General features: G+C 31.8%; 7 protein-coding genes across 7 annotated transcripts; 4 read left to right on the forward strand and 3 right to left on the reverse strand.

Moving 5' to 3' along the window:
- Positions 1-3509: 3509 nt before the first annotated feature.
- GO595_004630 (uncharacterized protein) lies at positions 3510-5657 on the forward strand (the record flags this gene model as incomplete). The annotated part of the gene is made up of 1 exon (XM_067917783.1): positions 3510-5657. One exon carries the CDS (start codon positions 3510-3512, stop codon positions 5655-5657), a length of 2148 nt encoding a protein of 715 aa, XP_067775212.1.
- A 4919-nt stretch (positions 5658-10576) lies between these two features.
- On the forward strand, positions 10577-10801 carry GO595_004631 (60s ribosomal protein l38; the record flags this gene model as incomplete). The annotated part of the gene is made up of 1 exon (XM_067917784.1): positions 10577-10801. One exon carries the CDS (start codon positions 10577-10579, stop codon positions 10799-10801), a length of 225 nt encoding a protein of 74 aa, XP_067775213.1.
- A 276-nt stretch (positions 10802-11077) lies between these two features.
- GO595_004632 (COPI associated protein) lies at positions 11078-11374 on the reverse strand (the record flags this gene model as incomplete). Its single annotated transcript, XM_067917785.1, has 1 exon — positions 11078-11374. One exon carries the CDS (start codon positions 11372-11374, stop codon positions 11078-11080), a length of 297 nt encoding a protein of 98 aa, XP_067775214.1.
- A 344-nt stretch (positions 11375-11718) lies between these two features.
- On the reverse strand, positions 11719-13677 carry GO595_004633 (78 kDa glucose-regulated protein; the record flags this gene model as incomplete). The annotated part of the gene is made up of 1 exon (XM_067917786.1): positions 11719-13677. The coding sequence occupies one exon, from the start codon at positions 13675-13677 to the stop codon at positions 11719-11721; it is 1959 nt and encodes a 652-aa protein (XP_067775215.1).
- Positions 13678-14766: 1089 nt separating this feature from the next.
- GO595_004634 (uncharacterized protein) lies at positions 14767-15168 on the forward strand (the record flags this gene model as incomplete). The annotated part of the gene is made up of 1 exon (XM_067917787.1): positions 14767-15168. One exon carries the CDS (start codon positions 14767-14769, stop codon positions 15166-15168), a length of 402 nt encoding a protein of 133 aa, XP_067775216.1.
- A 505-nt stretch (positions 15169-15673) lies between these two features.
- Positions 15674-16531, forward strand: GO595_004635 (actin; the record flags this gene model as incomplete). Its single annotated transcript, XM_067917788.1, has 1 exon — positions 15674-16531. One exon carries the CDS (start codon positions 15674-15676, stop codon positions 16529-16531), a length of 858 nt encoding a protein of 285 aa, XP_067775217.1.
- A 3465-nt stretch (positions 16532-19996) lies between these two features.
- On the reverse strand, positions 19997-20902 carry GO595_004636 (RING/U-box superfamily protein; the record flags this gene model as incomplete). Its single annotated transcript, XM_067917790.1, has 1 exon — positions 19997-20902. The coding sequence occupies one exon, from the start codon at positions 20900-20902 to the stop codon at positions 19997-19999; it is 906 nt and encodes a 301-aa protein (XP_067775218.1).
- Between the last annotated feature and the right edge of the window lie 124 nt (positions 20903-21026).

Below are 21026 nucleotides of genomic sequence, written 5' to 3' on the forward strand. Positions count from 1 at the left end.
TTACTTATTCTTATAAAAGGAGGATAAACAACTTCCAACCAATTACTAAGTAATCCTTTATCATACATATTCGTCACTTCTTTATTCTTTTTGCGTTCTTCTTTATATAAATATAGTTCACAAGAGGTCAAATTTTTGGATATTAAATATATCTGTCGAATAATTAACGAGAAAAAAGTAACCATTAAAACAAAAATGATTATCGATATTTGTATCGCCCGCGTTTCATATTCCATAAGCAGCTCAATATTAGCAATGAAATTACGTAACGTGTTCTTATATGGTAATAACAGAGTCGATTTTAATTGAAGATAATATATGCAAATTATGAAAATGTAACAAAAAACAAAAAAATTAGATAGCAAAAAAAGTAGATATAAGCCGGTATTTCGTTCGCCAATGGATTGGAGAACCCATGGGCAATAATGATCATAGCGAGCTATTCGTTGTTTGGTATATTTGCAAAATCGTGATCGTGGTACAGCAGGAATTAAAAGTTTGGAACATTTGGCGGGATGATAGATAACATTATCATATGGATAATTTTTCAAATATTCATCAACATTTTCACTTTTGATTATGCCGGGATCAATAAATTGAAAAAGTAAGACAATACCCCATGGAATTAAGATTATAATAAACGTGAAAAGATGATGGAATTCTGGATTCTGTAAAATTAATGGGTAGCTTGGGAAAATTGTAAATAAGAATATTAAAAGCAAAAAGTGATAAGAAATATAATAAAGAAGAAGAAACATGTTTTTTAAGGGGCCCTTGTTTCCAAAAATCTTTTCTGGGTTGAAGTTTTTTGATGAATTTTGAAAAAAAGATAAAAAAAAATTTGGAACATAATCAAAGAAAAAATATGATAACTTGTTTTGATTTTCCTCTTCGAATTTCCCATAATTTAACATGGCATATATTAAAAGAAAAATGAAAACTCCCTGAAGAAAGAGAAAAATCATTTTTAGAAAAACGTTAATTTTATAAAAGTGACATTTAACGGTTTCGCATCAAATGATGCATCAAAACAAATTTCTTTTTTTCGAATGGATCATTTCGCTAAAGTGATTCATCAGGCGTTCCAAAATAGAATAGAAGCACCACGGAAAATACTTTTTTTTGATGAACAGAATTCTCAAAAAGGATTAATTAAAATTATGCCATCAACAGTTAATACTTTATCAATATATTTCGTTGATAATTTTAGAAAAATGGTTAATTTTCAAATTAGACCTTTAGAGAAAACAGATACGAATTATGAAGTTTTTGGAAATGATCCAAAAATTCCATTGGTTACATTTGTTAGTCACATCCAAAAGCAAACACAATGTGAATGGCCAAGTTTTCCTGGTGCGATTGTTTTATTGCAACGCCTTAAGAAAAAACATCCTGAACTTGTTATTAGCATTAACAATATGCATAGGATCTTAATGACTGTGTTATTGTTATCTAATAAGTTCCTCGAAGATGTTCCTGCAAGTAATGAATCATTTGCGTTAGGTTCTGAAATTTCATTAGTATGTTTATTTTTTAATACCAGAAAGACATCTCTGATATCGAAATTGAATTTCTAAATCTCATTGATTTTGATGTTTTCATAACACGTGATGAAATCCAACGAGTTACTCGTTCATGGGGATTTTATTTTGATTAACAACAAAATCAATGACTTCAATTTCTTTGTTCTAAGAAATAGTATCATAGTTCTTTTAAAAAATAAAATTTTTTTATCTAAAATTGATGTTGAATTTTGAAATTCAATCATCAAATTAAAAAAAAAAAATTAAAATTTGCTCGTCAAATTAAAAACATTTATTTAATTTTCATCATTCCGCTCGTTTTTTGTGTGAGGCTCAAAATAATTTTCTGATTTATGAACTGTGAATCCAAACGCCATTTGATTGAATGGGATAAAATCCGATTCTTTGTTTAGCTCACTGAACTCAAATAGGAAAATGTGTGGAAATGCGGGGCCAAAGTGTGCGCCGTCAATTTTGAATGTATTTGATACATAGATATCATCACATTTTGGGCAAAATAGTTTTGCCGTGTGACGTTTGGGTGTAAGAGTTGTTCCAACTGGTAATAAATTCTGTTTTTTACATAAGTAGCGTGGACATTGCCAGAAAATTCCGCTTTCATATTTTTCTTTCATTTGCGCTAAACCTTTTGGTTGTGTTATCCATCGGGCATGTAAAAGTCCATAGAGTTGTTTTGCTTGAGTTAATATTGAAGCAATATTTTTATCATTAAAATTAATCCATTGATTTGAATGTGAATCTGTAATCATTTCTAATGCTATATCAAAGTTTGGAATAATTTGCTTTAGTCCATAAGCATTAAATAAGTCCCCAGCCCAATCTTTGTCGATTGGAACATACCATTTATTTTCAGGCAATGAACAAAATTGTTGTATCCAAGGTTTGATACTAGAAGGACATACTTTGCATGGTGCTGCGTATATTGAGAAGCCAGCTAATTGAGTAAGCCTTGGTGTAAAAGTTCTATTTTGATTCACCTTGGATTAACGTTTGGAAATAACGTAATTCATTGAAAATTAGCACTCCAGAATTAAGGCGTTTTGTTTTGCCTTTAATAGTATTACTTAATGTTTTGTAATTATATTAATATAATAAATCAGAAAAATGGGTTTTAGACAACATTTTCAAGTGAGGATTATGAAATTTTTCAAAAAAATATATTCAGAAAACGAATAGTTTTTGATGAAAAATTTACATATGTTACAACTACTATTAGGTATTATTGTCGTATTTTTCATTGACTCGTTTTTCTTCATATTTAGAAATAAGTTCATGTGGAAAATGTGAGTTATCTTTAGTTCTCAACGTTTGAATGTTGATTCTTCATATATGTTTGAGCTATGTTTGTTCAGTTAAGAAAATAATCGTACATCACATATATATCAAGAATAACCTTTAAAAAACCTAATATACCCAAATTCTTAAAAACAATTATTGTAGCTCAAACACTTAAATGTGATGCACAGTTAAGGTCACTTTTATTATCGGATGAAGCATTTGATAACACTCGGAGAAATCATTGAAGAAGGAGAAACTATTCTATATAAACAGCCTCACAATCTTTGCTTTGGGCAAATAAGGCAAGAGTGCTCAACGCAAAATAACGTCTTTTCATTAATCCATTTAACACAAAATATATCTATTTTTTATGGCTATATAATTGACAATAAAATTTTGGTTGGCCTTCTTCAAAACGATAAAGTTGTATCAACACAAAATGTTCCAATTCAGTTAGATATGATAATTCCAGAACAAAATTTTGTTATTTATGACAAAGGCATCTTCTATTTTCTAATATGTTGTCATGTATTTGTCATCACTGACAACCAAATAACACCAATTCAATCCCATTGGGTATCTTCAACAGATGAACCACTTCCATTTCGAAAATTATTTACTGTTGATAACCTATCTTTAGCAGAAGTGGAAATGGGACCTATCATGTATCATCCCATTATAATTTCAATGGATTTCGAAGATCAAACATATGTTGTAATTCCACCATATTTATATAAAATAACACCTAAACAAAATGAAATCACCTTTAAATGCGTTGATGAGAACCTTGATATTTTTAATCATACTTCTCTTTTGTTACCAGGAAAAGGTATTTTAACATTAGATAAAATTCGTTCATGTTTTTCTCTATATAATCCAATTACACATCAATTATATAATGCGAAGTTGGATTTCTTTAGTCCAAATAAGCCAAATGATCCAATGTTTTTGTGGCTTTACTCAATTGCATTACTTACGAATGAAAGAATCGCTGTTATTAGTACGTGCGTCCCGAATCCCAAAGCAAACGCAGCTCAGTTGCAAACAAATGTTTTTGAAAATACTCAAAATTTCCAACCAAACTCAAATCAAAATTCGCAATTCGGAGAATCTCATTTCCAAACAAGTTTTATCCAAACTCCACTAAATCCAAATCTTAGCTCACAGCCAAACGCAAATCAAAATTCACAATTCGAAGAATCTCATTTCCAAACAAGTTTTATCCAAACTCCACTAAATCCAAATCTTAGCTCACAGCCAAACGCAAATCAAAATTCACAATTCGAAGAATCTCATTTCCAAACAAGTTTTATCCAAACTCCACTAAATCCAAATCTCAGCTCACAGCCAAACGCAAATCAAAATTCACAATTCGAAGAATCTCATTTCCAAACAAGTTTTATCCAAACTCCACTAAATCCAAATCTTAGCTCACAGCCAAACGCAAATCAAAATTCGCAATTCGAAGAATCTCATTTCCAAACAAGTTTTATCCAAACTCCACTAAATCCAAATCTTAGCTCACAGCCAAACTCAAATCAAAATTCGCAATTTGAAGAATCTCATTTCCAAACAAGTTTTATCCAAACTCCACTAAATCCAAATCTTAGCTCACAGCCAAACGCAAACCAAAATTCACAATTCGAAGAATCTCATTTCCAAACTTTTGGAAATTTCCAATTCGAGCCTGTCGACGCGTTCCTGCCGTCACCTGACATCCGTCGCGTCACGCACGTAGCAAATGTATCAGACGTAAGCTTTGTTTTATCTGATTATGTATATACAAAGCCTCTTCTCGTAAGTTCTTGCACGCAATATACGCCAACAGCAAAAGATGGCTTGAAAGAAATCATCAATGCCAACCATCAAATGTATTATCCGATTCCACCATTCCAAAACTATCGAGTTACCAAAGGCTTTGGAGACATTCCAACCGTTTTTAAGTCCTCAAATTTCACAGAAGCCTCTCAAACCGAAATACTCACACAAATTGGCGCGCCAGTTTTTCTGTTCTGTAAGGAAGCCGTTTACGCCGGTTCAGTTGCTGAATCGAGTTTGTTTAAGGCTGTATCTGAGTATGTGAATATACAAATTCATGAAAATCTTGAATTCCCATTTTTGAGGCCAGAAAAGTTGAAGTTGGAAGACATTAAATGGATTGGAATTGTAGAATATGAAAAACAAGACTTAACAGGTTTATCATCAAAACCAAAATGGAAATTACCAATTCCAGATAAATATATTGAAGTTAATGACGAAGAGGCAATTGTTGCCATGGACCCACTTCGCAATTATTCATCAGATGAACTTAAATATTTACTAAGGGTTACGAATTGTTTAGGAGGCAAATGGATACCACAAGCCGACATTGATGACCAAAACTTTGTGAAGTCGCTAATATTTGTACATGAAAATTACCAAAATGTAATCAATGAAATTCCGAAATTTGATATCTACGAAAGTCATCCAATGAACTTAAATGGGTTTGAAATATGTGGCAGCGTTGGCGTTGACGCTGGAATGGTCACATTGGTGACAAATTCGCATTTATTTAATTTAAATGATATTGACAACACTCAAAGTGGAAACCGATTTGGCGAATATCTCGTTAAGAATGAGTTCATACCTTACATAGATGGCAATGACGAAGAATCACTTGCGAAAAATGAATTGTCGAAATTGTATTCATTAGATTTCAGCGATTCTGGATTTGTCAAATTTAAACTGTTTCCCGGAGGTGCGACTGCGGAATCGGGCGGAGGTGACGGAGAATATTATGTTTTGGCGAAGCGCGTGGATGGAAAAGCAGTATGCATAGCCGTGCTGTTTTATTAATAAAAAATGAAATCATTTTTGCTTATTGCAGTACTTAATCAGATGTTTGATGGCGCTGTTTCCAATTATTAACGATCAGAATGTCTGCGTAAAAGATTATAAACTGAGTGATTATTTAAAAGAATTGTAGAACAGCAACACAACACACAACATTATCTGAGAATTAAAAGGTGCATCATCAGATTCGGAAGTTCGTATCAATGATACAAAGAAATATCAAGAAACCATAGATGCCGAATGGAATGATCATTCAAGACAAGCTCAACACCTGTTTCAACTGTGGCGAATGTTGTCTTAAATCAAAAGATATTTGGCGACACAGCGACACAGTTATTTGCTGACCACGACATCTTCTGTGAAGGCGTGTACCCGGAGAAGATATGAATTGCACAGATAAAGCCACAGGCGGCATAATGCTATTCACAACGACAGACATCCACCAAGAAATACTAAACACATTTGAAGAGCGCCAAGTTTGATAGAAGCGATTCAATGTATTTGCTGACTGTTAAGGCAAATCTGCTAAAATCGTATTATGTGGTTATGCAAAGCAACCCTTCAAAGAAGCCCCATATAGTATACATAACGCGATGATAATGCGCAGGGCTAAGAAGGCAGGAAGAATCGGCGGTGGTGCTGCTGAGACTACATTAACCAAATATTAAATGTGAAGGCAATAAAAATGGATGGAAAGAGTCAACTCATCAACAAAACATATGCGAATGCAATTGAAAGATTGCCAAGCGCATAATGCTGGATTCGACTCGTTCGAAATATTGAATAAATTGAGATTCGCACACGCGAAAGATAACAAACAAATTATGTAGATATAGAGAAAATGAACGTAGTACGGGAATGCCCTAACAGCAAAACATTGGTATTTTTCAAAATTTTAGCATTGAATAATTTTTCGTTGATTATTTAAAAGAATTCTTTCTGTCGATTGGGAGCTAGAAAATTATGGAAATATATTAATATTCTCATACATGAAAAAAAAATATTTTTTAATAGACTGTTTATTATCCGAGGTTGTCTCACATAAGATATAAATTTAGACAACCTAAAATATAATATTATAATATTTCACTCAAATAACACTGCGTTTTAGCATATAATACGAATCTATCAGGCAAAACACAAAACTCGAAATGAATGTTTTGGTAATTATTATAATATAAGTTACCTAAAGTTGGAACTGTATAAAAATTATTGTGAATTATGTTACAGTTTTGCATAACTCAAATAACATTGTCAACTATCGAAATACTTAAGTGTGGCATATTTTCAAGTGTTTCTCTTTCAGCTTTGTTCTTTCTATATAAATAAAACAGCAATATAAACCCTGAAATCAAAAGAGCTCCTCCAATGCACGAAAGCGCTATTATAACACCCATAGATAGACCTCCTTTAAAATTTGAATATTTGATACATTTTTCTTCTAAGCGACTATTAATTTCGATGCTGACTCCTTTCCAAATATCACAACTAGATCCGGAACAATCTTCATCCTTATAATTTTTATACGAATTATCTTCAGGCAGACAAATGCTTATGCTGTCTTTCGGAGCTGTATCAAATATATTATTGTTAAATGTTTCTGGTTGTCTATCTGGTAAAGCGATAATATCCAATTTTTCACAATTCTCAAAGATTTTAGTTGAACTTTCATTGACTTTGTCTAATTTCGATATGTTTAGTTCTTTCAAATTGATACATCCTGAGAAATGTCCGTCGCCTTCAAATCTGGTAACTCCATTAAGAAAAAGAGTTTCCAATGAAACGCAATCTTTAAAACAATACGATAGAAGCGTTTTAACATTTAGAAATGAAACATCAATCAAATTTTTACAGCCTAAAAACGAATATTCACTGATTTCTTTTAAATTGGTGAAGTTAACTGATTTTAATGATGTGCAATATTCGAATGTATTTGTTCCATAAATATGTGTAAGCGTTGGCAACTCAAGTGTTTCAAGTGATGAACAATTAGAAAATTCATAACCTGAACCAGTTGAACCAATGATTGATATTTTAGGCATGTAAATTTCGCGTAAATTTCGACAATTATAAAATGTGTAATTTTTTATTTCATTTATTTCTTGAAGTGAAACACTTTCAAGACTTTCAATATTATAAAATAATGATGAAGGAGATTGTATAAGTGAATTCATTTGAATAATTTTTAATGATTGACATTGAATTGCTATTGGGCCGGATATAACTTTTGTAACTGAATTTAATGAAAGTTTTGTTAATGAACTGCAATTCACAAATGCTGTGTTATCAATGGTTTGGACATTTGGTATATTTACATTTGTAATATTATAACAATCACATAAAAAATGATTACCTATCAAATTAAGTTCGGGTAAATAAAGATTTCGAATTAAATTACAATAACTAAATAATTCTGACGAAAAATTCTTAAGTTTTGGTAATGAAACATTAACCAAATTACTGCAATTATAAAATGCATATGATCCAATTCGTTCAAGACTTGGTAATGAAATATTTGTAACTTTATGACAATTATTAAGAAAATAATCGCCAATAACTAATGCATTCGGCAAATTAATCATTTCAACAATATCACATGCATTAGTAAACGCATTTGATCCAATGTATTTCAAATTTAAAAATTCAAATGTATTCATATCCACTTTAGATATGAAATAATCACTTGCATTCGTTAAGTTTGGTAAATTAATGACTTTTAATCTAATACATCCTTCAAATGGATTATTTCCAATATTTGTAAGTTGTGGAAATGTGATATTTTCTATTTCTGTATTATATGAAAATGCATAATCACCACATGTCTCAAGTGAAGGAAAATAAAGAGTTGAACTATCGATATAACTAAATGCATAGTGACCACATGACTTAACATTTGGTAATCTTATAGTTGCTCTTGTACCATAAAATGCATAATTTCCGACGTATTCACAATATTCAAATGACATAGAAAATCCTATGAAACTGGTACCTGCAAGTGCATATTCATCAATTTCTTTAATCTTAAGATATTCAAAAAAGTCGCTATAGAATTGTATATTTTCAAAAGCGTGTTTTCCTATTGATGTAACATTAGGCATTATAAGGTCAGGTATGAAAGTTAAATTTGCAAACATGTTGTCTGGGATACGTTCCAATTTCGGCATTATCATATTATTTAACTTAAAGCATTCAACTATAAAATTACCACCAGCTGCTACAAGAGAAGGTAACTCAAGCTTCTCAATACGATAATTATAATTGAACGCACCTTCTGAAATTCGTTCAACTTTTGGAATGTTTACATCGCAAAGAGAAAAACATCGCAAAAAAGCATATGCACCTATATATACAGCATTTGATAAATTAGCACTTATCATGCCTAAGCATGATAAAAACGTATATGAGGAAACATTTTCTAGCATTGGAAAATTTATAGATAAAATTGAACAATATTCAAAGGCACTGTTCCCACAATATTTAAGATTAGGGAAACTAACGCTCCTTAACATTATGCAACTAGAAAATGCATAATTTGATATATTTATAACATTTGGTGCTATAATTGTTTCAAGGTTTATGCACAAATGGAATGTATACATCCCAATATGACTTAAAGTAGGAGCTTCCACTGTTACTAGATTAGAGGTTTTATAAAACATATATGCATCGAATCGTGAAATATTCGCAAAATATATATGTTTTAAACTAGTACAATATTCGAACCTCATATTAGGAATGCTTTCCAATGTAATTCCTATAGAAATGTTGATTACACTCCACATACTAAAAGTCAAAATATTGGCCAAATCTTCTATGTTTGTCGTAACATTTTTAGAAATTGAAAAAGACTTTACATTCATATATGCAATGGTATCTAATTCATTGTAAACAAGTTCACCACTGAGTACTTCTACATCAATTAAATTACTGTTATTGCAAAGGCGGTAAATTTCCATCATATTATTTCCAGTTGCATGAAACGTTTTATTGACAAGAACTTCGAGAAGAGAGAGTGACATGTATGGAAATAGAAAAATCATTTTTTTTAGAGGGCTGAATTTTTGTGAGTGGGTTAAGGGCAGTACGACCAGATATGCATTGAAAAACAATCATGTGAATTTCATGATTTATTGAATTTTTTTGAAAAGAATTTGTATGACCCAAGTAAAACATTTTGAGAGGCTAATCATTCAATTCGTTGTTAACAACAGAAAAAACCGTGAATAAATAAAATGAAAATATTTTTATTTTGTGCTCATAAATCAGAGTATAAATCAACAAAGAATAATTCTTTTCATAAACAAACAAATTCTAGTCAAAAGGACTCGGCCATAGTATATCATAGTATGCAGTATCAATGACGCTGTCAACTGCTTCTCGAGCTTTGTCTTCACTTCCAATAGAGAGTTGAACTGCTTCGATTGCCTTATTTCTTGTACATCTTTTTGTAAACCATGCTTTCCTGCACTCACAATGTTTCATTGCATGTACCTCCGTTTGGGCCAGTCCAGTAATAGTTTGGATATTTATCTTGCGGTATAAGTGATCATAAGCATGGATTGATTCATGAAGTAATGCTTCTCTAAGGTTATCTTCATCAAACCCATAGGGAGAAATCCAAATCTCTTTTCTTTTTATGTTATATAATGCGCGTATTCCATCTCCACATTCTTTGATCTTGATGGGCACTTTAGTTTTTTTGTGCAAATATGAAATTTCAGAATCATTTTTTATCATCAAATCAATTTTTTCCTGAATTTCTTCTTCAGTTAAATAATTTTTCCCAAAAAAGAAATCAATTATAGCGTCAATCATCACAAACACATATAATGGGGCGCCCCATTAACAAACCGCATCCTATTTACGGTTTTGACATATGCCAAATTGAAAGACTTTAACGGTTTTGGCCAACCTTTTCCTTCATGCCAAAGTCAGTGCAAACACCAAGAAAGTTTCTTGAGCTTGCTGCTCGCCCTGATGCCAAGTGGGTCAAGGTTAAGAAAGTAAAGAATGGTGACACAAAGTTTAAGCTTAGGACTACAAGATATCTCTATACATTAACTGTCAAGCAAGCTAAATTTGTTCAACTTGTCACCGAATCAATTCCACAAGGTCTCGAAGTCATTTATCTTGACAAACGTGAATAAAAATCAGGATTATAATATATTCTGAGAAATTTCTATTTTGCTTTTCTATCATTTATTCCAATCCAAAGTCTTTTTTATGAGGAACATGCTATAATTTTATATGGAGAAATTCATTATGATTTCATCAACATTCCAATCATGTGTAAAATTTCAATAGAAGTCAAATAAAACAATTTTTCCTCAACGAAATAATAACATTTTTTTATGATTGAAATTTCATTAAGTTTTTCAAACAACGCTCATTATAAAAAACATAATAAAAGATTCTAAGGAAATTTAATCTTTAGAAAATTCAGTATATGATAACTGTATTTCTGGTTCTGCACCTTTGAATCCACCTTGTAATAGTGGTGGAGCTGGAACTGGGAAGAACCAAGCGACAATGCCATAACCCACAGCGCATATCCAATAGATAATAGTACATGCAAGACCAAATCCATGTGTTGAAAAAAGTAATGCTCCTATGAAGAAATACATGATTGCCTTTCCCCAAACCTTGAGAATTAATGCGAAATATCTAAAGAATTGGAAAACATAAACTTCAACGCATCCAAGAGCTAGTGCGATAATCATTGTATAAAGACCTCTTATGAATAGGATGAAACTAAAATCACCATCCGTACACATAAATACGATACCTGCTATGAATCCGAAAAGGGCAGCCACCAGAGAAACGATCTGTATCGCGAATAAAATCGTGCATTGCAGAGCCATTAAAGTGAACTAAACCGAATTGAAAAGGTCGAAATTTCTGAGGACATATTTGAGCACAACACATTCAAAACCAAAAAAAAGTCATACTTAATAAACGGTCTCCAGATTATTTTAGTCAAAACTTCACCATGAAATTCACTGCTTTACATTCCAAAACTCAAGCACCGCGGTGAATAAAGTATTCAAATACTGTGATGTTTTTTTTATAATTCTCCAATGATGTCATCCTCGAAGTCTCCATCATCGACATCATCTTCTCCTCCTTCAATGTCCATCTTTTGCGCACTTGCATCAGCTCCTAAAACTGGTGCAAGAATTTCGGCCATTTCCTTCTTCTTTTCTTCATAGACTTCTGCATCTTCATCTTGATTTGATTCGATCCAATCCAAAGTTTCTCTAACAGATCTCTTTAATTCTCTTCTTTCATCTTCTGATAATCTTTCCTTAACTTCATCCTTCTTAAGAGCTCTCTTGCCCTGGTAGACGAACATTTCAAGATCATTTCTAGCGTTAACGCTATTCCTAGTTCTTTCATCTTCAGCAGCCCATTCTTCGGCGTTTCTAATAGCTTCTTCTCTTTCATCTTCAGAAAGTCTAGCTTCTTGTGCGTTGATAGTGATTGATTCCTTATTATCACTTGTCATATCTTCAGCTGTAACCTTTAATATGTTATTCTGATCGAGTTCGAATGTGACTTGGAATTGGACAGATCCTCTTGGGCCGGGTGGTAAACCTGTTAAATCGAATGAGCCGAGGAAGTGGTTATCCTTAGTCATAGCTCTTTCACCTTCGAAGATTTGGATCTTAACAGATTCTTGGTCATCACGAGCTGTTTGGAATGTGTGTGTCTTCTTTGCTGGGATACGAGTGTTACGTGGGATTAATTCGTGCATGACTCCACCGATAGTTTCGACACCTAATGTTAATGAGTTAACATTGATGATAACGATTTCTTGTGCATCTGGGTCATCGGATAAAACACCACCTTCGACAGCAGCGCCATAAGCGACAGCTTCATCTGGGTTAATTGACTTGCATGGTGCTTTGCCATTGAAGAAATCACGAACAAGTTGTTGGATCTTTGGAAGTCTTGTAGAACCACCGACGAGAACGATTTCGTCAACTTCGTGTTTGGAGACACCGGAATCCTTAAGGACTTGTTGTACTGGTTGCATTGTCTTACGGAAGAGGTCCATATTTAACTCTTCGAAACGTGCACGTGTGAATGGTTCGGACAAATCTTCTCCATCGAAGAAGTTTTCGATTTCGATACGTGTTTGATGGAGTGTAGAGAGTGCTCTCTTTGCCTTTTCTGCTTCACGCTTAAGTTTAGCGACTGCCTTAGCATCGACTGATGCATCTTTACCTGTACGGCGCTTGAAGACATCGAGGAAATGATCAACGACACGATTATCGAAATCTTCACCTCCGAGATGTGTATCACCAGCTGTAGCGAGCACTTCAAAGAATGCATCTTCGATTGAAAGAAGAGAAACATCGAATGTACCACCTCCGAGATCGAATACGAGGATCTTTTGGTTATCTTTCTTATCAAGTCCGTAAGCGATAGCTGCTGCTGTTGGCTCGTTAAGGATACGCTTGACATTAAGGCCTGCGATTGCGCCTGCGTCTTTCGTTGCCTTACGCTGTGCATCGTTGAAGTATGCTGGGACTGTTACGACTGCGTTTTTGATTTCCTTACCAAGATAATCTTCGGCGACACTCTTCATCTTAGAGAGGACAAGTGCTGAGATTTCTTCTGGTGAAAGGAGCTTCTTTTCGCCTTTGATTTCGAGTTCGATATAAGGTCTGTTGTCCTTGTCAACGACTTTGTATGGAAGACGTCCGATTTCACTTTGGACTTCGGCATCATCGAATCTGCGGCCAATCAAACGCTTAACTGCGAATACGGTGTTATGTGGATTTGATATTAATAATGGCATAGCTGAATCACCGACAAAGCGCTGACCTTCGCTGAAGGATACAATGGATGGTGTGATACGGTTACCGACTTCGTTGGCGATAATTTCGACTTTTCCTTTCTGGAAAACACCGACACATGAAAACGTGGTACCAAGATCAATACCGATGACTGTTCCGATTTCGCCATCATCATCGTCAGCGGCTTGGAAGCCTAACAGAAAGAGGGCGAAGAATATCATTGTGAAAAATGGCCAACCAAACTTCTTTACAGACGGTTATAGTGAATTGATTAATTGGTTCGGCGGTTGTGCAGCCGAATAAGCACTCAAAAAATCGAATGTAGAGGTGTCATTTCTGAAAAACATGATAAAGTACAGAACAAGTTTGAGTAAAAATTATAATAATTTGACTTTTATTGCAATTTAATTAAATTTGTAGATGAAAGGACAGTAAATAATTTGTTGTTGTTCGAAATGGATTTTGTAATTTTGTCCAAATATAACTGAAATTTGACGTTATTATAATGAGTTTTATTGTACATTCGTTATGCGATTCAGTTATGAAAATTTTATAGTGGAGTTGAAATTGAAATAATGGGAAATTCGATTTTTCACCCGAAGCAACTATCATTCAAAAAGTAAAATTGAGAACCGTTTGGAGAAATTTGTCCAGAAATTAATGTCAAGTGTCACAAAAAGTTTTCCCTAAAAATAGAAAATTTCAGATAATGTAAAGTATTAAAAAATTGAAAAAATAAAATAAACTGATCAAAACCAAAGGAGATAATCTTTCAGCTTTATTTAATCAATAATCAAACAAATATAAAAATCTATTATTTATTTTTGAATTTCATTAAAAATTTTATGTGTTTCACAATTCATGATATATTACAATGTAGTTACAATGTATTCTTTCATGAAAAAGAATGATTTCTTAAAAAATTGATAATTTCAAATTCACTTATGAAAAATATTTCAAAAAAAATTATTTCTTAAATTGTGATATAATTTTTTCATTAAACAATACAAGATGATTCTTATATTCCAATTTTTCATCATGGTAATATTTTAGGCTGCCCCAAAATTGATTGAAGCAAATTTCATTCAAAAGTCATAAATACGATTGCATTCAACACAAAGTGTCTGTTTTTAGTCGTTATTTGAGTAGAGATCAGTTTTGTCAGTTGGCGTCATATGATCGAATTTGATTGAAACATTTTTATCGGCAGCGTTATCTAATTTTGTGTATTTATCGATACATCTTCGATCATTTCGAATTCAAATTTTTTCGCGCCGTCATTGAATTATTAAAAAGTGACACAGCTGAACATGTCCAACGAAATTGATCAACTCGTTGCAAATAACTCTCAATGGTCAAACTCTCTCTTCTTTCTTGAAGACAAAACAATTCTTTCTTCATCAGTTGAAGGAATAACACCAGAGCAAATTCAAGTTTATCTTGATTTATTTAAAGACTATGATGATACAATCAAGGCTGGAATCACATACAATGGCGTTCATTATCACGTTCATCGCTTTTATGATGGATTAATGTATGGTAGAGCTGATCCAAATACAAACCGAACTGATGGTTTCTGCTTATACAGAACAAATAGAGATGGAAAGCAGCCACTCTTTGTCTTGATAACTTACGAACTTCCAAATGTATCTGCTAAAATTATTCCAGAAATGGCTAAACAAGTAGAAGCTATAAAGAACCAAATTCAATAAAAAATAATTCATTAACATTTTCCATATGTTTTATTTGTGGATAATTGTAAATTTAATTATGTATTAAAAAGCTTGCGAGAATTCCTGTGTTGTAAGTTAACATCACATTCTTTATTACTTCGAAGCATTATCACATTTTCATTGGAAATATTTTAATGAAAGTTTCTTCTGCAAGCATTAGAAATGAATTTGTTGTGGCGTTTCTATATATTACAAAAAAGTGTATACTGATATGGATAACGAATTTGAAGAAATAAAAACAAAAATCATAGATAATGGAACATATGAAATGAAAGCCGGATTTGCAGGTGAGGAGGAACCCTCCATTTATGAGTGCTCAATGATTTGTTATCCTAAGAACGAAAAGGATATAAAATTACATGGTTCATTTTATGTTGGTGAAAACAAAGTAAATGAATTACGTGAAATTAGAAATCCAATTGAGCATGGGGCTATTAAAAATTGGGATGACATGGAAATAATCTGGGATTTTATTTTTAAACAAATGTCTTCATCCCAATTATCTCCAAACCAGTCAGTGTTCCTCATTGATAGCCTTTTAAACCCTAAGATTAATAGAGCTAAAATGTCTGAGATTATGTTTGAAAAATATAATTTCCAATATTTTTACTCAGGAAATCAATCCCCTATTGCTCTATATAGCGGAGGTCGTAAATCAGGTGTTTCTGTTAACATTGGCGAGGGTACTACACAAATTGTTCCGGTGAATGAAGGAATACCAATTTTTAATGCAATTTCTGAACTTAACATTTCCGGTATTGAAATCAAGCAAATGTTTAAAAATTTTCTTTCTGATCGCGGTTATTCTTTTAATGATCCGACCACTTCAATATGGAATACGATTATATCAAATGCTCTCTATGTTGCCAACGACTATGAATCAGAACTTACCAAAGCCAAAACAAGTCATAAATGCGACATGACAATCCATATTAATGAAACACAAGAAATTACTATTTCATATGAAAGGTTTTGTTGTTATGAACAATTATTCCGAAGACAAATAAACGGATTTAATGAAAAGGGAATTGTAGACATTTTATATGATTCGATTATGAGCGTCGACAGGAAAGAAAGAAAATATTTTTGTGTTAACATTTGTTTATTTGGCGGCTCATCACTTGTTGATGGTTTAGCTGAGAGAATTATGAACGAGCTCAGCAACAAAGTTAAAAAAGAAATTGGAATGACAATCGTTAGGTCTTCTCCTGAAAGAAGAATTTCGAGTTGGATTGGCGCATCAGTATTTGCATCGTTGCCATATTACGAGCAAATGTATATAAGAAAAAAAGAGTATGATGAATATGGTGTATCTCTTGTATTAAATAAATGTTTTTATTAAAATAATTTCCTAAGTTTTCGATATGCGCTCAGTACAACTCCTTTCAATTCTTCAACATATCGAAAGAATTTCTCGCCAGTTTCCTGATCTAACATAACTCGCTTTAAGAACTCTATTAATGCCCCATTCATTTCATTAATATTTCTTATAGCTCCTACATAACATAAACCTAAAGTTGCCAAATTAAATCGAATTTGTTCATCGTTGCATAAACCATTCAATGTGCAAAACTCACAAAAGTCGTTAACGGTCTCCGTGGCACTTTCTTCAGAAATCGATGTTATCGGCAAACACAAAATAATTTGTTGAATTAGAAACATATTATCAACACCTTTTTGGTTTAATACTTTTGCTATTTTAATTAACCAAGGAACAAAGTAATATTTTGTATATGAACTATTTTGGATTATATTAAATATGAAATTAATTCCATTCATTAATAAATCATTTGAAAGTTTACCTGAAGCCAAAACGATAGGAAATGATTCAATGAAATTGTACGTTGGGTTACCGAAACCGAAATTCTGTATGAAAAAGTTATAAAAATTGAGGGCGTCACTTTCCTGTGACAAACTGCAATAGTATATATACGACCGTTTAACGATATAAGTGAATGAAATGTCAAAGTTTTGTGGGTTAAATTCGAACATTTTTTCTAACAATTGTTTATAAATGTTATTCATTGTTTGAGGGTAATATCTGAATAATATGTTAAACAACATCGCTATTTGTTGAGAAGGTCCGTCTATAAAACTCGACAAATTATAATTAAATTGATTATATTCTTTATCGTTATGTAATTTCATGATTGGTATCATTTTATTCATTAAGTTTAATATACATTGTATTATATTTACTACATGACTTTGTTCATTTGGATTAATCTGTATAATTTTAATAATTAATTTAATGAAACAACGTATGAACAATTCGATTCCATCTTCATTATTTTCGATTGATAATAAATTGAACATATTCATATAACCATTAAAGAATATACTTAATAACTCATTAATTTTTGGTGTATCATTCGAAAATATATTCAACAAATTCGTAATGATTTCAGCATTAGTGATAGTGATCGAATCGGAATAACGCTCTTCGAAGTTTTTAATGATTGTGTTAATTATATCATTTAAATATGGAATGATGAAATTAGTACAATGTGTAATGAATATATTTAATGCTTCTAATGCTTCTAATATATCATTAACTTGATTATAGTTTATACATTTTATAATGTTCTCTGATGGTATAGTTATTATATGTTCGGAAGTAAAATCAATTCGTGATTTAGTGATAGGATATACATTATATTCGATTTCTTGTATCGCAATATTAATAATTAATTTTAAGATGTTTTCAAACGTGTTTTGTAATAAGTTCGGTGTGCTCGAACTTACTTTTCGTATTAAGTTTATTAATATTTTATGTTCTTTACTTGTTAATTCTTCAAAATTAGTTTTACAGATAAAAATTAATAAGAAATTAATAACTTCCGAATATTGTTCAATAGGAATTACATCATTATAATGTGTTATGGATTCGATACATGAGAAAAACAAATTTCGATCAAAATGTTGTCCGATATCTTTAATGACAACAATTAAAAACTCAAATAATTGCGCCATATATTGTATGAAGTCTGTGCCTATTGCATATTTACATGCATTACAAATTTTTAAGATACAAATTTGTTGGAATGAATTTGTTACTTTTAATAATGGTAAAAACAAATTCATTAAAGTCGGTACATAATCACTAATTGTATCTTTAAATGAAATACAATAAGTTTTAACAGCAGAAAAAATGGCGTTTTGAATATATATATTTGTGTTACCATTTTGTATGTTTATGATTTGTTCACATAATACTTTGAGAAATATTTCAGGAGAAAATTCATGTTCATCTAAAGTAACTGCGCGACAAACTTTCTCAAACGTTTGTAATGAATAAAACTTAATGATATCATTCGGACAGATAAAAGCTAATGGAAATATAACTGGATATAACTCATGATGAATTTCATATGGTCCTAACATTTGCGTGAATTCTTTGATGATACAACCAAACGCAATGATTTTACTTAAGTCTAATTCTTGCTGAAGTGAGAAAAAGATATTATACCAATATTCAGTTGCTTTGATATTACCATTATATACTTCTGATAATGTGGTTAAACTACTCTTAATTATCAATGAAATATTCCCATTAATTTCATCTGTGGAGTCTAAATGATATTCGCATTGTGATAATAAATGAATTAATAAGTCACAAAATGTTGGATATTGTGGTAACATAATGACACATAACGTAGTGGATGAAAATAAATTGGTTAAAAATAATATACATTGGATACGGATGATTTCGTCAATGTTAGGATTCGATATTAATGAAAATGTGATTGGGAAAAATTTATCAGTGATTATCGATGGCTTGAAAAATGTGGGGTTTTCTTCCGAAAAATTGTCAATTTCATTCATAAGTGTCTTAAGAAGATCAAATGGGACATTTGGTAAATTATCAATTATTGGTATTGAATAACTCGATAAGTCAAGATTTGATTGATTAACAATAGAAAAAAGTAAGGAAACAGAAGAGACAAAATTAACAGGTGAGGTAAGATTTGATAATGACTCATGAATAAAATTGGATAATTCTTGATGTTCTGAAAATATAATGGAATTATTATTAATACAATACGTGAGGCATTGTACAGCTGAAGATGATATGAGTGGATCAGCAGATTGGATTATTTCAACTAACGAGGAATAAAGTGATTCCCATTGTTTATTCTGTGAATATATTTTGGCATATTTACTAACTGTGTTAGAAATTTGTGAAAGTGTGTAAGCTGTTAAAGATGGAAGATTAAACGATTTAACCAGAAAAGTTTGAAATGAATTATGAAAATTTGGATCATTAACTTCTAACAAATGTGTAACTACTACATCAGCAACTCGTCCAAGTAAAATGAATGATATGTCTCTTGTATCAAATGGCTCTGTTAATATATTTTGAATTAAACAATTTATAAAAAGAATTGGGTTAGATTCCATCATTGATGTAATTTGAGCATTTGCTTCTCGCAAATTATTTCCCCCGGTGATTAATGGATTTAATAATTGGCGGAATTCCCCAATGTTCATTTGTATGGTTAACGTACTTAGACTCATCAAAGGAACCGTTAAGAAGAAAACTTTCTCCATTTTCTTTCAATAAAGCAATCAGAGATCAGATCCTAATATTTAAATTTCCTACATTAGTTAAAATAGTTATTTTATTCACAAAAAAAAATTTCATGTAATTAAATAAGATTGGAAATTTCAGAAAAACAAATAACTAAATCAATTAAAACGTAATAATTCCTTTTTTGGTATTATTTCACGCTAATAGAGTTGTACTTTATGAAAATTATCCATGAAAAAAAATATCGTATTTATAACATTTACTATATAATAAGTGCTAGAAAGCGCTAAACAACACTGAGTTAGGAATGAATCCATCAGCAAACTCTATTTCGTTTAGTTTCATCATTTCAGCTCTGCATGTCGGACAAGTATTATGTTCTCTCGACCATCTATAAACGCATTTATAACAAAAGACATGTCCGCAAGTGAGCATTACAGGTTCTTCAGGTATATCTTGACATATCACACATTCTTCATCTGTCAGCGGTTTGTTGAGCGGTTTGAAGGCACTTTTTGCGTTAACACTGTAATTTTTTAACGTATTCCCTATTTCCCATAGAAGATACAACTGAATGAAGCATTTCATGACAAAATAGGCTAAAAGATAGATGGACTTATTGGACGTAAGATATGATAGAAATGATGGAAATGTTTCACCATTAAAATATTCTATCCATTTTGGCATGACAAAATACCCGCGAATTAAAATAAATATGCGCTGACAGACACCAAAGAATCCACGCCTTGTAAGTTTGTATGTAATTGCGCCGGTGCCAAGTGTGAAACATTTGAATGATGTCGAAAATAAAAAAATGGTTAATGAAAAGAAAAGCTCATATAAATATGTTTTGATAAATGTATCGCATTCCCAATCGAATTTAAGAATTGCAAAAAGACCACCAATTGCGACTGAAAGAGTAAAAAATCCATATGGAATCAAATTGAAAGGAATACGTCTGAAATATGAACTAGAAGTTGCCATCTTTTTCATTACAGACCTTAGTTTGCATTCGGTAAAATAATATGTCCCTGTCAAAACTACAACAATGATAACTAATTTATATTCGCCAACAACAAATTGGGTGATTGCAAGTGTTCCAACAAGAAATCCAAACATTGTGTACGTCCTGGAAAACGAATTTGAATGGATTGGGCGTGGAACAAACTCGTCGGCCCCCATCAAGACAGTGGACACTTTTGTATACTTTACGATGACAATACAAATTTTTCAATGGAAAACAAATTCAAAGAGAAATCTAAAAACTTAAAATATCGAATAAAGTCAACATGATTTTTGCTCATTT

This window comes from Histomonas meleagridis (assembly GCF_020186115.1).
Source record: "Histomonas meleagridis strain 2922-C6/04-10x chromosome Unknown contig_27, whole genome shotgun sequence".
Classification (NCBI taxonomy): domain Eukaryota; phylum Parabasalia; order Tritrichomonadida; family Dientamoebidae; genus Histomonas; species Histomonas meleagridis.